The sequence below is a fragment of the Macrotis lagotis genome, chromosome 7 (assembly GCF_037893015.1).
Source record: "Macrotis lagotis isolate mMagLag1 chromosome 7, bilby.v1.9.chrom.fasta, whole genome shotgun sequence".
In the NCBI taxonomy this organism is placed as follows: domain Eukaryota; kingdom Metazoa; phylum Chordata; class Mammalia; order Peramelemorphia; family Peramelidae; genus Macrotis; species Macrotis lagotis.
Genome location: NC_133664.1, coordinates 184,763,611 through 184,779,281, shown reverse-complemented (window position 1 = coordinate 184,779,281; position 15,671 = coordinate 184,763,611). Strand labels below are relative to the sequence as shown.

The 15,671-nt window shown below is 32.9% G+C and overlaps 1 protein-coding gene across 1 annotated transcript in view; it reads right to left on the bottom strand.

Moving 5' to 3' along the window:
* ITPR2 (inositol 1,4,5-trisphosphate receptor type 2) overlaps positions 1 to 15,671 on the bottom strand; it is a 482,746-nt gene that overhangs the window by 170,037 nt on the left and 297,038 nt on the right. Inside the window, exons 38-39 of the mRNA XM_074195308.1 lie at positions 11,818 to 11,920; positions 10,967 to 11,154 (exon numbers count right to left, since the gene is read on the bottom strand). Of these exons, the coding sequence (XP_074051409.1) occupies positions 10,967 to 11,154; positions 11,818 to 11,920 (291 nt within the window). The remainder of the gene's footprint in view (positions 1 to 10,966; positions 11,155 to 11,817; positions 11,921 to 15,671) is intronic.

The following is a 15,671-nucleotide window of genomic DNA, read 5'->3' as shown; positions in this document are numbered from 1 at the left end:
CAAGAACATCTACTTCAAAATTTCCCTGATTGATTTCCCTAAATAATGTTTCCTGGAACCTTTTAACATTTGGCAAAAGATGGGAGGAAAAGAAATGTTTTTGCTCAGCCTATGCTATTCTATGCTATTGAAGTAGCTATTATTAAAAAAGGAAATTAGCTAAAGGACTTGAAGCAGCTATTATAAAAAAGGAAATCAGCTAAAGAACTTGAATTCTGAAGAAGTAAGATGAATTCTAGACAAATCACGGACTTGAATTCTGAAGAAGTGAGATGACTTCTAGACAAATCACTTCTATTGCAGTCCATGATACACAGAAGTTAGTAATGAGATTCATTTAGGCTTTTTTTTCTCTCCTTCACTTCGAGACACTGAAAAGACCTAAGAGGTGGGAGTCAGAAAGGGGGAAAGAATGATAAGAACCCCATGACATGCACCCTACATGACCTTGGGCAAATGACAAACTCAGTTTCTTTATCTATAAAATGAGGGTTGAATTCAGTGATCGCTAGGTGTCCCTTCCAATTAACTCTGTAATCCTAGGAAAGCGTATGGGAAAGAAGTTTTTCTGGTTTATAAGTAAGGGCAGAACCTTAGAATTAATGAATGAATGAATGAATTTAAGTCATAGCACATTTTTAGTCATTTATAAGGAAAAAGTAGAATAAACCCCCTTAACTTCTAACTCAATGTAAAAGAATTATTATGGTAATGAGTCAAGTAGCAGGCTGTAGGTATATTTGTTGGGTGTATTTGTCACTGAGACAATGTAAGGTATTACTCTCACTTTGTCTCACACCAGCTTTTATATGCTCATCCATGAGATTACTTCAGATGGGAAATTATTCCCATTAAATAGTGTGGAATCTCATACCTGTTTCATATGAAATATGGCATAAGACTTTATATATATATATATACATATATGTATGTATATATATATATATATATATATATATATATATATTAATAGGAATAAGGAAAAGTCATCTTTTGGGGGCGGGAATGGTTAAGGTTATTTTTTCCTATGTCATTAGTATTTTCTTCTCTTTTGGATACCTTGAGAATTAATCCTTCAATATCCTCACATATAGCATAGACCTCCATTCTATCCAATTGTTCTATTTTAGCTGATTTTCCCAATTCTTCATTTCTTCCCCAATTCTACCATTTCTATCTTCTCTATAAACATATCTAGAACTGTGACATTACTGTACTTGGTGATGAAAAATCTTGCAACTCTTTTGTCCTTTTTTTAAATCTTCTCTTGGTTTCTTCTTTAAATACTCTCAGGATGACTTTGCAGAGTTGGGTTCTTGCCAAGTTATCTTTAAACTGGTTTTATCCTTGGCTGCTTCCCTTTGTTTTTATGAGACCAATACTACTTATAATCCTCCATAATCTTTCTCTATGAGATTTCATAGATAATTTTATGTTTGAAATCAACATTCTCCTGACTTTCATATCTCTCTACTTGGTAGGAAAGTTAAATGTATGCTTACTAGAACAGTTTTTAAATTCTTTGGTTTCCTAATTATAGCAACTGATTTATATCATGTGAAATTCTTATAATTGGTGTTTCTACTCTTTTTATTCAACTATATCATATTTTTGTCATAAGTAACTCAATAAGTTGGATTTGTTTTTAATTGCATTCCATATCTTTTCCTCATTTCAAACCTTCTAGCTTGTTATGAACTTTTATCTTTGCTCTAATAAATTGGTGGTATAATTGCATATAGATAGCTAGTTAAATAATAACTGATTTCCTGATAATTAAAATGTTTTATTTTAGTACTTATCATGTTCAAAACTTCCTGTTGGTTTTTTTTTCCTTGAAGAAAGTATTCATGACTCCCGTGGATAAGGCTATGTATACTATTAAATCTTTGGATTCTCTAATTCTTTATTCCTGATTCATGTTTTCTAGTTTATTTTCACTGTCCTTACTTCTTCCCACCATCATATTGAAGTAACCAGGTATTAAAGTGTATGTTGAGTTAATTTTTTAGTCAGTTTTATCAACTTCTTCAAAGGATTTCTCTACTTCTTCTTCCTCTCCAAAGAATGTGAGGCACACAAACTGCAATTATCACAACTGCATTATGAGATGAGCAAACATCCCATGAAATGATTTTTCTTTTCACCTTTGGATAAAAATCACTGTATAAGTTCCTTTATTTTTTCCTTTAAGTAAAACCTACAAGATATCATTTCACTTAGCCACTATTTCCTTCAGCCTTTGAGGCACATTTAAGAACATTTCAAGATTGATATAACTCAGTTCCTCTAGTATGGTTCCATTTGTTGGTCACTGACTAAGGAGATCACATTTAGAATATTAACAGTAAAGTTAATATTCATTGATAATCTTAAAGCTGTCCTCTGCCTTTTCTGATCATTCTGAAACTATCACAAAAACATAGGATTGATATCATCAGAGGTAGGGAGAAGGATCAGTTTCACAAGTTATCATAACCAAAGAATTTTAACTCAAGTTAAAGGCTGAACTTTGAAGCATATGATATTTTGGGCTGTGCCATCCAGTGCCTTTTATTTTGGATTATGTCATTATATTCTATTCTCTAATTTATTATGACTATAGAGAAGTTGCTTTAAAATTTAAATGTCAAGGGTCCAAGGCCAGATTTGAGCCCAGGGCTTCCTAACTCCAGGGCTGGTGCTCTATCTACTATACCATCCAGGTGCCTCTTAGACACTTAACCCTGATTCTCTGGCATCCTGGGCCATCTCCAGTTAACTTGTTTCATATTTGGTATTGGACCCAGATGACTGTGGAAGAAAAAGTGAGGCTGGTGACGTAACACAAACCCCCTCTCACTGAAACTGAATTCATGTGCTTGTCATGGCATCACCTCACTGTTACTATAAGTCTTCTTATAGAAGCAAGAACAAACATCATCATTATCATAACTAAAATACTTTCTCTTTTCTCCTGTATGGCTACAAAATTCATTGTTTGGCATTGAAAAGCTGAAATTTAATCGATAAATGCCTTGGAGTTTTGAAAGACAGAGACAGAGACAGAGACAGAGACAGAGACAGAGAGAGAGAGAGAGAGAGAGAGAGAGACAAAGAGAAACAGAGAGAGAGACAGGAGAGAGAGAGAGACAGAGAGACCGAGAGACAGAGACACAGAGACAGAGAGACAAAGAGAAACAGAGAGAGAGAGAGAGACAGGAGAGAGAGAGAGAGAGAATATGTGTTTGTGTGTGTGTGTGTGTGTGTGTGTGTGTGTGTGTGTGTGTGTGTGTGTTTCCTGGCAGCACCCTATGAATTCAATAAAACAATATTTCATTCTTTAATTAAAAAGTTCTGAAAAATTTTCTTCTATTTATTTCTTTTTCTTTCTTCTATTTCATTCTAAGTTTCTTTCTACTTGATGAATTCAGGTTTTAAATCTGCCAGGTTTTTTCTTGGAGGTCTACAATACTCAAGTTCATTAATCAATACTTCAAGGTAAACCTGGATGTCCCTATTAAGTTGTTTTGTTTTGCTTTGTCAAATTTTCAAACACTTGCATATTTTTGAGTTCCAAATCTGTCACTATATTTACTACTTTGCAGAGAATCATCATCATAGATATATGTGATATCCTCATTGGTTCTGCTTTGTCCTAATTTCCATCCTACTTTTAAGTTTTATTTATATTTTGAAGTAATTTGTAGTTGTTCTATGATTTCAGAGGAATCTACAGATTTATCTTTTTCATTAGGAAATTTGGCTCAGACTAATTGAATAATGAATGGACTGAGGTCTTTAAAATTTTTTTATTAATTTTTTCTTTTGTTTTTATGAGAGTCTCTTCTCTCTCTCTCTCTCTCTCTCTCTCTCTCTCTCTCTCTCTCTCTCTCTCTCTCTCTCTCTCTCTCTGACTTAATCTGTTTGGGGAATTCTTTTTTTTCCTTAGGTTTTTGCAAGGCAAATGGGGTTAAGTGGCTTGCCCAAGGACACACAGCTAAGTAATTATTAAGTTCGAGAAACCGCATTTGAACCCAGGTACTCCTGACTCCAGGGCCGGTGCTCTATCCAGTGTGCCACCTAGCTGCCCCTGTTTGGGGAATTCTTAAAGAGCTACCTATATCATTGAAGATGAGGAACCATTCTATAATTTATAGTCATAGAGAGTAGTAAGGGGCAGTGCGAAATTAAATGAATTTCCCAAGGTTATAAAGTCAATTAAGAGGTAGGACTTGAATCCAATTCAAACATATGGCAAAATTAGCTCTCTACCCACTCTACTACAACACTGGCTAGCTTAAGGAATGTTTAATCTTTTAGTGTCAGTTTCTCTCCATTTTTTTTATATTTTGTTTTATATCCCTTTGGCAGTTTGGTGAATCCTATGAACCTCTTGGAATAAAACTTTAAATGCATTAAATAAACATAATTACAAAAGAAATAAATTTTATTGAATTAAAGATGCATTTTTTCCCATGCAAGTTCACAAATTCTACATAATCTATGAAGAGTTCCCTTGTGGGTCCATTTACCCCAGAGGAAGAACTTTTCGTTTTTGGACTTTTGTCTTTTCAGTCTTTTTTGAATATCCCCATTAAATTGTTCAGCCTTTTCTCTTTAATCTACTATCATATCATACTCTTTTTCTCCTGTAGAGATACCCAAGGTAGGGTATCCTCAGTCTCTACAAGTAGTTGAAAGTAGAACTTGATTTGTTTTCTTCATAGAGTAAAGTCCATTAGGAAGATTGATGTCTGCCACATTTCTGGTTCCATTAAGAGCAACCTATGTTCATACAGTAGGTCCCTAGTAGAATGTAATTTTCTTAAGGGAAGGAACCAAATAGTCCAATAAGCTGCACATTGTTAAAAACTAAACAAATGTTTAATTAACTACTGAAAATGAACCTCTTCATACTTAATTAAGCTAATCCTTAGAAAATAGGCAGGCTATTTTCCAAACCATTCTATTCTAACTTTAAAAAATGTTTTTTATCATGTTGTAGTTTTTCATTTTAAAAATATTATACTATATACCGTAATTTGAAATATAACAGGGGCATCCTGTCATAAGATTTTATACAGTTGAGTTAGAGTTGAGAGGAACCCTAAAGATCATTTAGTATATCTTCATTTTATAGAAAAGGAAATTGAAGCCCAAAGAGGTTAGGTGACTTGCCCAGTGTCACACAGTTAAAGAGTGTCCTAGCCATAAGTTGAAATAAGGTCTTCTAATTAAAAATCCAATGTGTTTTCCTGTAAAGTGCCCTGCTCCCTCTGTGGACACTTTCATACCATATATTTAATCAGTTACCAAATCTTGTCAATTCTACTTGTACATTATCTTTCACATTGGCCTCAATTCACATTATCACTACTCCAGTTGAGACTCCTAGACTATTTTCATGGTGTTTCAATGGATCTTCTTGTTTCCAGTCTCTCCTCTCCATTACCAACACTACCAAAACCATCTTCCTAAAGTACAGATCTAATGTCACTTTATTATTCTAAAGACGTCAGTGGCTACCTCAAAAAGTATAAAAGGCAAATTCCTTCAACTTCTCCCCAATCTGACATTTTTATCAATTGCACTGCACATCATTCCTCCTGCCTCCTTCATATATTCTATATACCAGACAAGCTTGCTGGCCCCTTTGTGTATAGCCTGTCTAGAAATGCATCTCTCATCATCACTACTTCTCAGAAACTTTCTCATCATTCAAGACTCAATTCAAATAGCAATTTCTATATAAAATCTTTCAGAATCATCTCATTATATCTCGTCCTCAAATTACTTTGTGTTGATTGTCTCAAATTACCTAAGAGCAACCTATGTTCATACAGTAGGTCCCTAGTGGAATGTAATTTTCTTAAGGGAAGGAACCAAATAGTCCAATATGCTGCACATTGTTAAAAACTAAATAAATGTTTACTTAAATTATCAAAAAGGTATCATAGAAAAATGTAAATGGGACTAGAACTTGGTATTGATAATTCTAAGCAAAGTAAATTAAGCTCTTTCAAAGGTACACACAAATTTTCCAAATAATTTCTAGACTTCAGGTGATATTATTTGTTTTCAGATTACAAACATTTACAAATTTTTTGAAAAATTTTAAAAAAATCTCACTTTGTGAGAGGTCTTTTGTCACAAAGTAGTTAAGTAAAACTAATAATACAGTGTTCTTATCTGGAAGGGAATGAAACTGTTTCTTTAAATTAACAGAAATCTCTTTCTTTCCCTCCCATCCCATCTTCATTGAAAGAAAAAGAAAATCAAACTTCTTATAACAAATATGTATAGTCAATCAAAACAGATTCTCTCATTAGCAATATAAAAGTAGATATATATATATATATATATATATACACACACACATATATATATATATATATGTATATGTCTCATTCTATCACCCCTCTATAATAAATAGGATGTTTCATCATTAGTACTTTGAGATCAAGAATGGTCATTGTATTAATCAAAGTTCCTACACTTTTCAAAAGGTGTTTTTTTTTAACAGAATAACTTATTATATATTATTATATAAGTTGTTCTGGTTCTGTTCATTTAATTCTATACATGTAAAATTCCTCAAAGTTACTCATTTTTATAATATTACTCTTATAGAATAAATCATTCTTCTGATTCTCCTTCCTTCTCCCTGATTTAGTTCATACAAATGTTTCTGTGACTTTTCAAAAACATCTATTTTTTCATTTCAATTTTTATCCATCATATTCACTTGCCACAATTAATTCAGTCACGATATAAAACCCTGCAAGGTAAGTGCTTTTATCATTCCCAGTTTAGATTTGATGAAACTGAGGCAAAAAGGACCAAGTGACTTGCCTAGGATTACCCAATTAGTGTGTCTGAGATTATATTTGAAGTCACATCTTCCAATTTCTACGTCTAATATTCTATTTATTGCAACACTGAGGAACTGTTGGGTCTCATTTTTTGTTTCTATTTCTTTTCATTAGTTCTCCTGAGATTCTTGACATTTTGTTCCCCATATAAATGTTATTATTTTTCTACTTTTATAAATTGAATGTTTGTTACTTAATTGGTTTGGCAGTACCTAAATTAATTTAGGTAAATCTAGTCATTTTTATTATATCTACTCATTCTTACTATAAGCAGTTAATATTTTACAATTACTTAGTTATGCATTTATTTCTGTAAACAACTGTTCATGGATATATTTATTTAGTTCTTGTGTGTACCTTGGAATGTAGACTCGCAAGTATGCATACACTCTGTAGTTAATTTTAAGTGGAATTTCTCTATTTCTTCCTACTCAGTTTATAGGTTATTTTATGGAAATGCTGGTGATTTTGTAGATTTATTTTATATTCCACAATTTTCTGAAATTGTTATTAAATTATTTTCTTAGCTCTTTGGGACTGAATATGTACATCATGTCACCAGCAAAAATGTCACTTTTCTTTCTTCTTTACCTGTGGTTATTTCCTTATTTCTTTTTCTTGTCCAATTACAATAGCCAGAATTTCTAACACTAGGTCAAATAGAAGTGATGGCAAAGACATCCTTATTCCCCGCCCCGAAATTTATTGGGGGGGGGGGGAAGCTAAGTGGTGCACTGGATAGAGCACCCCCCAGGAGTCAGAGGGTCTGAGGAGGACCTCAGACACTAGGTGTGTGACCTTAGGCAAGTTACTTAATCCCATTGTCTTAAATTAAAAAAAAAAGAAATTTATTGCAAAGGATTTCAGTTTATTTCTTTTATAAATAATGGCAGTTTTGGTTTTAGATACATACTATTTTATATTACAAGGAAAGGGCCATTTCTTCCTGTGTTTTCTAGTATTTTAACAGAAATTGGAGTTATATTTTACCAAAAGCTTTTTTAAATAAAATTCAAAATCAATTGTCTCCAGTTACATCTCTAAACACAATTAAAAGAAGCACCAAAGAGAAATACTTCTATTTAGGACTAATCAGAGCTCTTTTTGCCCCTGAAAAAAATGTCCAACTTGTGCTTAGACAATGCCTTTGGAAAGAATCAGGCTGAATATCTAAAGACAGAAAGTTGGTAGCTGAACTAATTTAAATTAACAGAAATCTTTTTCTTTCCCTCTCATCCTAACTACATTGAAAGAAAAGGAAAAGAAAATCAAATTTGGATAATAAAGGACTTGGTGAATAACCCACCCACTTTCACAGCACAAACTTTACTTGGTGGACTCTTTTGCTTCTACACCAATTATTTGAAAATATTGTTTTTTAATTAGAAAGCAGTGACAGGGGTGACTAGGTGGCGTAGTGGATAAAGAACTGGCCTTGGAGTTAGGAGTACCTGGGTTCAAATCCAGTCTCAGACACTTAATAATTACCTAGCTGAGTGGCCTTGGGCAAGCCACTTAACCCCATTTGTCTTGCAAAAACCTAAAAAAAAAAAAGCAGTGATAGTTTGCCTTTTATATTCTCCAAGGCAATGACCAGATGTAGTATTGCTGAATAACTGTAATAAAAGTTAGCTCTCTCCATAATAATTCTTCATCATGGTAAGAATGAAAGATTTGGAATAAGAGGATTTGTATTCAAAACTAAGATTCTGCTGCCTACTCTCTGTGTGACCTTTGGCAAGTAATTTGACCTCTATGGACTTTTAATCATCTGTAAAATGAGAAGCTTAGATCAGATGGTCTCTATGTTCCCTTGTAGGTCTAAATCCATATTTAATGACACAATAGAGACTCTGAAGAGCAATGGAAGAAAGAAACCTTGAATATTATGATTCAGAGACAGAATTAGGATCTGAGGTTCTTAGATTTATAGATGAAAGAGATTTAAGAGGTCATCTGGTTCACTCTACCCATTTTACAGATGAGTAAACTGAGCTTTAGAAAAGTTAGATAATTTGACCACAGCTACACAGACACAAAACATCAGCAAGAGTTGAACAAATTCTTTACCTCCTAACACATCATTCTTTCTACTGCCTCAAGCTGCATTTTACTAGTTTGATAAAAATAAATTCAAGGCAACAAATTCCTTAACCATATCCACAATATGACCTTCAAACTAAAGCTATCATGAATGATGCGAGACAGCTTAACGTAGTCCACCAAGTACCAGATTTGGAGGTATTCATGATGGATTGGAATCCTGACGCTGCAACATGGGGCTCAGTACCACTTGTTCTCAACAGCCTGGAGCAAGAAGTGAAACTTGTTTGAAATTTACTTTTCATATATAAAATGCAAGAATTGGATTAGATGACTTTCAAAGTCCCTTCCAATTCTATATATATATTATGATTCTATGAAGGAAAGAACTATTGTAGAACTTTCTTGATTCTCCTGAAGGTACAAGTCAAATACAAGCAAATCAACAACAATTTAGTTCAACAAAAATTTTATAAGTACCTAATTAATGCCATGTGCAAAGCATTTTATATAACACTAAAGATACCAAGATGGGTCCTAGGAAGAGAGGAAACAGAGAGGAAAAGTGGCAATATTCTGTGTACATTAATAAACAAAAAAAAAAACATGGCTGGAAGGCAGGGGAGGGTTAGGCAAAATATTCTAGGAAAATTTAAAGAAGAGATTATTTTCAGCTGGAGAGACTAAGAAAAGATTCATAATACCTTTTTGTGCCTTGAGAAAAAAGGAAGTTTCAAGAGGCAAGGAATTGTAGAAAGTACATCTCCCTATATAGGACAACTGGTATTAATATATAGAATAAAATTAGGAAAAAACTAGCGAGTCTGGTTGGTTAAAATGAAGAGTATTTGAAAATGAATAATATAAAATAAGAATCTTAGTCAATTGCTGAAATTACCAAGTTCCACTTTTCAGCACATCTAACTGAATGTGAATATCATTGTTCTTAAAATATTTTTAATATATTGTTGCTTTTTAAATATATTGTTAAATATATGTTTCAGAGGAAGAGATTCTATAATGGCCATGTGTCTGCCAACCTGAATAAAATGCTCTAATGGGGTGTGGTGGGAAGGGGGTGAGGAAAAGAAAGAGTCAAACATCATCCTGGGCAGGATTTGTGTGTTTAGAAAGAAGCCTCGGTTGTTTTCCCAGAAGCCACCTGGATCCCTGAAATGGAAAGTACAGTTTCTGGAATCAAATCAGCAGATTCCTCTGTTAGAGATGGGCAAAAGCCAAGCTGCAGTGGGGAATCTGGCAGGAGGATGGAAGATTACTGAACTTTTTTATGGCACTGAAACAACCTCCTTTGCTTAAGAGTCAATCAAGCTGATGTTATTTTCCAAAATTACAGTTCCACAAGTGGAAAATTATAAAACATAGCAACATAAATAATAATAATAAAAATATCCTTATTTCTAGGCAGAGAACCTAAATAAATCCATTCTTTAACTTAATACAATTTAATTTTAATAATAAAGTATTTAAGTTGCATATCAAATTACTCAATCCATTTTTAACATAAAGATAACATTTTTTAGGGTTGGAATGAACTTGAGAGTCCATCTAGTTCAACCCCCTAATTTAACAGATGAAGAAACTGAGCAGGAGAATGATCTGTCTAAGGTCACATAGATAAGTGTGAAAGATGGGATTTGAACTCTTTCCATTGACCTGAAGGCAGTCATTGATCTGCAAAGATATCAAAATAACTATAAAATTGAACTCATTGATTTTTGGGGTGCTTACAGAAATTATTGTTTCATACATGAGATTAAATTTAACTGAGCGTGAAAGAAAAAAAGACAAATTTGTATTATTTTATAAGAAATCTAGCCATGTTCCAAAATGATGAATTAATAGTGGTCCAATATTTAGAAAGAAAATATCTAAATCTTTAATGAATGATGTATATAACATTATGAAAGTAAATCAAGCACACTAAGAATAAAAATAACAAGTTATTTACCTAGAAGAAAATAATAGAACTGAAAGAAAAATGACAATATATCTTTTTACCATAACCATTAGATTAGAAATGCAAATACAATAATGGAAATGAGGAGTACCTGTGTTTGAGTATTTCCTCCTTCAAGCAATGCAATGCCAAGCAAAATTCCTTCAGAAAAAATCTTGTCATTTTTGGTGTTCACTATAACATCTATGACAAGTTCAGATGCACCTTCTGAATCCAGAAGACACTGAATATCATATACTGATATTCCCATCTTTTCTGAATCTTGTCCAGAAAAGTTTCCTGTGTGCAGATCAAATGCAGATTTCAGAAGCCAGTAATTGTAACTCTCCAAAATCTTTTTAAAAAAACTATGAATTTTTAACATTTAGAAAATAGAAAATCAGGCTAAAATCAAATTTCAAAAATAAAACTTTATATTCATGACCTAAATCCAATAACTAAAAGTAGTTTCACAGAGAAAAATTATTCATCATAAAAATCCTTCTGAATAATAATGAAACTGGTAGTTTTCATTTTACAGATTAAGAAATTTTGGCATGGAGAATTAAGCTCCTTCATTGCTCAAGGGCATAAAGTATTTGAGTTAAAATCATATTTAATCCCTGATCATTCAAACTGTTACATGTAGAATAATTAGAGAAGTAAAATTTAACTTCCTTAAAACTAATCATAATATTGCATTTCTAAAAAATACTAAAAGTAATAAAAATTCATCAATCTGTATGAGCAGTTCTGATTACTTAATTAATACACAATTCAACAGGATTTTTTTTGGTTGTTGACACTCTGTATATATTCCTTGTGGTATTTGCTTTGATAAAAATAATCAATGATAATATTCTAGAATAGCAATAACATTAAGATACACCTCAAAGTTTCTGAAAGGAGAAATTTAAGAAATTCTTGAATTATCTCTTAGTTCTAATTTTTTTTTTATTTTACCTTGCCCAGTTTTGCTGTAGGTCCCTGACAGGTGTCCATTCACACCAGTCCCATAATCACCTTTAAAATAACGATTTAACAGTATTTTCCTTAAGGTGTTCCCCTAAAAAAGAGACAGAAAGATATTATATTTATTGATTTCTTTTAAATAATAAAAGTAAGAAATGTAAGCATATTAATTCTTTAAACAATAGGAGAAAGAAAAATCTGATTTTCAGTTTTATTTCTGAAATTTATTTACTGTATGGGCAAGTCACTTAAGCCCTCAGTACCCTAGACAGTTCCTTTTAAAATTATACATTATAAAGTAATCTTATGTGTGTGTGACATGCAAATGTGTTATTTGTACACATGTAAATATATAACAATTTAGATAGACAAATAGGTGCATATGAGGAGAAGAAAGGAGGGAAGAGTGAGGCAAGGAGGAGAAAGAAGAGGAGAGAAGGTCTAGGTATATTAATTTTATGTAGCAGGTTCTATGAATACAAATTCTACAGCTGCTTTTCTATAAATCAGAAAATTATTCTATTCTCCCCAAGATAAAGTTTATATTATTTAAAGTTCATATTATTGATTCTGAAAAAAGTTAAATAATATGAGATTTAAAACATCATGTTCTCTGTCAATATAAGATGTAGTACAAGAAATGAGCACTGGCCATAGTGATAGCTCTTAGAGATGGTAGCATCTGTAAAGGAAAATTGAAAGTTATTAGTGCAATAAGAATTGTGTAGTAGTAAGCCTAGTTAATAGTGCTGTATTAGGCAACAGAAGCACAGAATCATAGATTTAAAGCTGGAAGAGACTTTTGAGGCCATCTAAATAAACACCCATTTTACAGAGGCAAGATCACATAGATAGTAAGCAGAAGAGTTAATATCCAACCTGACTTCCTATAACTTTAAATCTAGTATTATTTTCACTGTTCCATGTATACCCAGTAAAAAACTCTTCAACTGGTTGATTATGAGACGTATGACAGTCCTTTCTTTCTATTCTTTTTGATGATGTTATGCCCAAGAAGGAGTCTGATTCCATTGCCTGAGGCTGAGCACAGTAAAGAAAGAGGTAGGATACCAGAAAGTCACACTGTGGAAGCTTCAGCAAAGAGAGAATTAAGATGGTGAGCAGATCCAAGGGTGGTCAGATAGAACAAAGATGAGAAGCAAGGACAGAACTGAAATAAACCAGCAGTTGCTGTGTGTAATCTTATTAGCTGGTGAGATTATAGCAGAGTCAGATCCCCACAATCAGCATTTTCCCATTCTTTCTCTATTACATGCAAAGTCAGTCCTAAAGAATTCCTAACATGCAATTAATTCCTTCTCCTGATCTTTCGTACTTCTTCAGATAGAAAAGGAATAGAGTAATGGGTAACATTTGACTTTTTAAGTATGTTTTAATAAATTATATGACCATAAAAGTCAAATATCAGAGTCTTGGAAATAAGACTGGGAAATGGCAAATTTCCCTTTTACCAGTGATAAGGACTCTAGATCTGTATAGGATACTCTTTCTTTTTCGTTGAAATGATATTTCACCTCCATTCCCCTAGATCACTGGCAGTCTGGAGCTAGTGATATAAAGACAGATGTAACTTCAAGAAGGTAAAAGAGGGGAGAACTTTGTGGTGTGAGTTCTCTCTAGTAGGGAGTGAACTTTTGATCTAGGCACACATTTACACAAAATCACTTTACTTCAGTGTAAATCTTTCCTCATTGATAATGAAGACATTTATCATTATCATCATAGTCATCTTCTTCATCATCATGATCAAAAAGAAAAGTGGGGGCAGCTAGGTGGCAGGGGCAGCTAGGTGGCGTAGTGGATAAAGTACTGGCCCTGGAGTCAGGAGTACCTGAGTCCAAATCTGGTCTCAGACACTTAATAATTACCTAGCTGTGTGGCCTTGGGCAAGCCACTTAACCCCATTTGCCTTGCAAAATCCTAAAAAAAAAAGTGATGGTAATATATACCTTTCATAAAAAAGGTTATGAGTTGATCTAGCCATTCTGACAACCATAAAACTCTGGAACTATGCCAAGAATCTCCACACTCTTTGACTCAGCATTACCACTACTAATTTTATACCCCAAGGAAATCAAAGAAAGAAAAAAAGGATCTCTATAAACAAAAATATTTGTAGAAAGTCTTAGAATCAGCTAAACAAAATTGTAATAAAATCGTGAAATGGAATACCTTTGCAACATAAGAAATTATGAAATGAGCAATATCAGAAAAAACTGGTAAGACCCTTAAAACTGATGCAAAGTAAATTGAGAACTAGGAGAACAATTTTTACAATGATCATAACATTATAAAAAATAATTTTGAAAGACTTTAAAACTCTGTCAATACAAAGTTTATCCACAAATTCAAAAACACAACAATGAAACATATTCAACTCCTTGAAGAGGGATAAACTCAAAATTCAGGGAAAAAAAATCCTCATTTTCAGATAGAATGAGGTTAGGGATTCTAAGAAGAAGAGGGTTAGTAGTTAGATGGTATAATAGGGCACTGGACTTTAATGTGGGCATTTGTTTTGCTAAACTTATTTAGATTTGCATTGAGGAATTTTTTAACATTTGATCAGTTTGAGGGGAGGTAGTGGAATGAAAAGATTCCTTTTCAAAAATTTTTGTTATTTGAAAAACAATTTTAAAGTAAACGTAAATCCTTTGTAAAACAAAAGAGAAAGAAAAAAAACATTTAAGAGGCAATGCCAACAAACTAATCACAAATAACATTCTTCAAATGGTCCCAAGTGATATAATACCATCCTGGTCATATTAACTGGCATCTTTTTTCAGTCATCATCACTAAAGAAACAATACCAATTGCTTGACATTTTAAGGTTTCTACCTCTATTACTTATTAATTTAGTAGAGTGGGAAGTAAATGGTTCACAGCTGCCTAATGCTTATCACAACCAGAATGGATTTTGAAGAAACAATGATGCATAGCAAAATTACTGTGACCAACGAGTACCATTAGACTTTGCCTTAAAAATTCTTCCGGGGGGGGGGGGGGGTGGGGGTGGGGGGCTAGGTGGAACAGTAGATAAAGCACCAGCCCTGGAGTCAGGAGTACCTGAGTTCAAATCTGGCCTCAGACACTTAATAATTACCTAGCTGTGTGGCCTTGAGCAAACCACTTAACCCCATTGCCTTGCAAAACCCTAAAAAAAAAAAAATTCTTCCAAGGACATAAAGAGGGAGGACAAAAGGAAGTAAAAACAGATTTTTGAGTTTTCTTAAAAGAAACTAGTCTGAAAGGTCAAAGCATTGATCTTTCCAAAAATTAAAACATATATTCAGAGTCAAGTAAACACAAATTTCACTGTTAATTTCATTTATAGAAGATTATATTACAACAAACATAAAGTATAGAGTTGATTATTTGTCTGACAAAGCACAATTTAAAAGATCAAAATACTTTTTTGTTGTATTAATAATAATTTGCTACTTACTAAGTATATCATAACCATATATAAGTGGGGAAAAGCAGGCCATATAGAATTTAAATCCACATAAATGTTATTAAATAAGATTAATTCCATTAAAGGTTTACCATAGCCACATTATACTATATGCTAAGGAAATAATGGCAAAATGAAATAATTCCTACTCCTCAAGAAATATATATTCTGCTAATACAGGTTTGCTGACAAATAAAAATAATTTTAAGCAATAGGGAAGCACTAACAACTGAAAGAATCAAGATTGCTTTTTTTTAGGTTTTTGCAAGGCAATGGGGTTAAGTGGCTTGCCCAAGGCCACACAGCTAATTATTAAGTGTCTGAGACCAGATTTGAAACCAGGTACTCCTGACTCCAGGGCCGGTGTTTT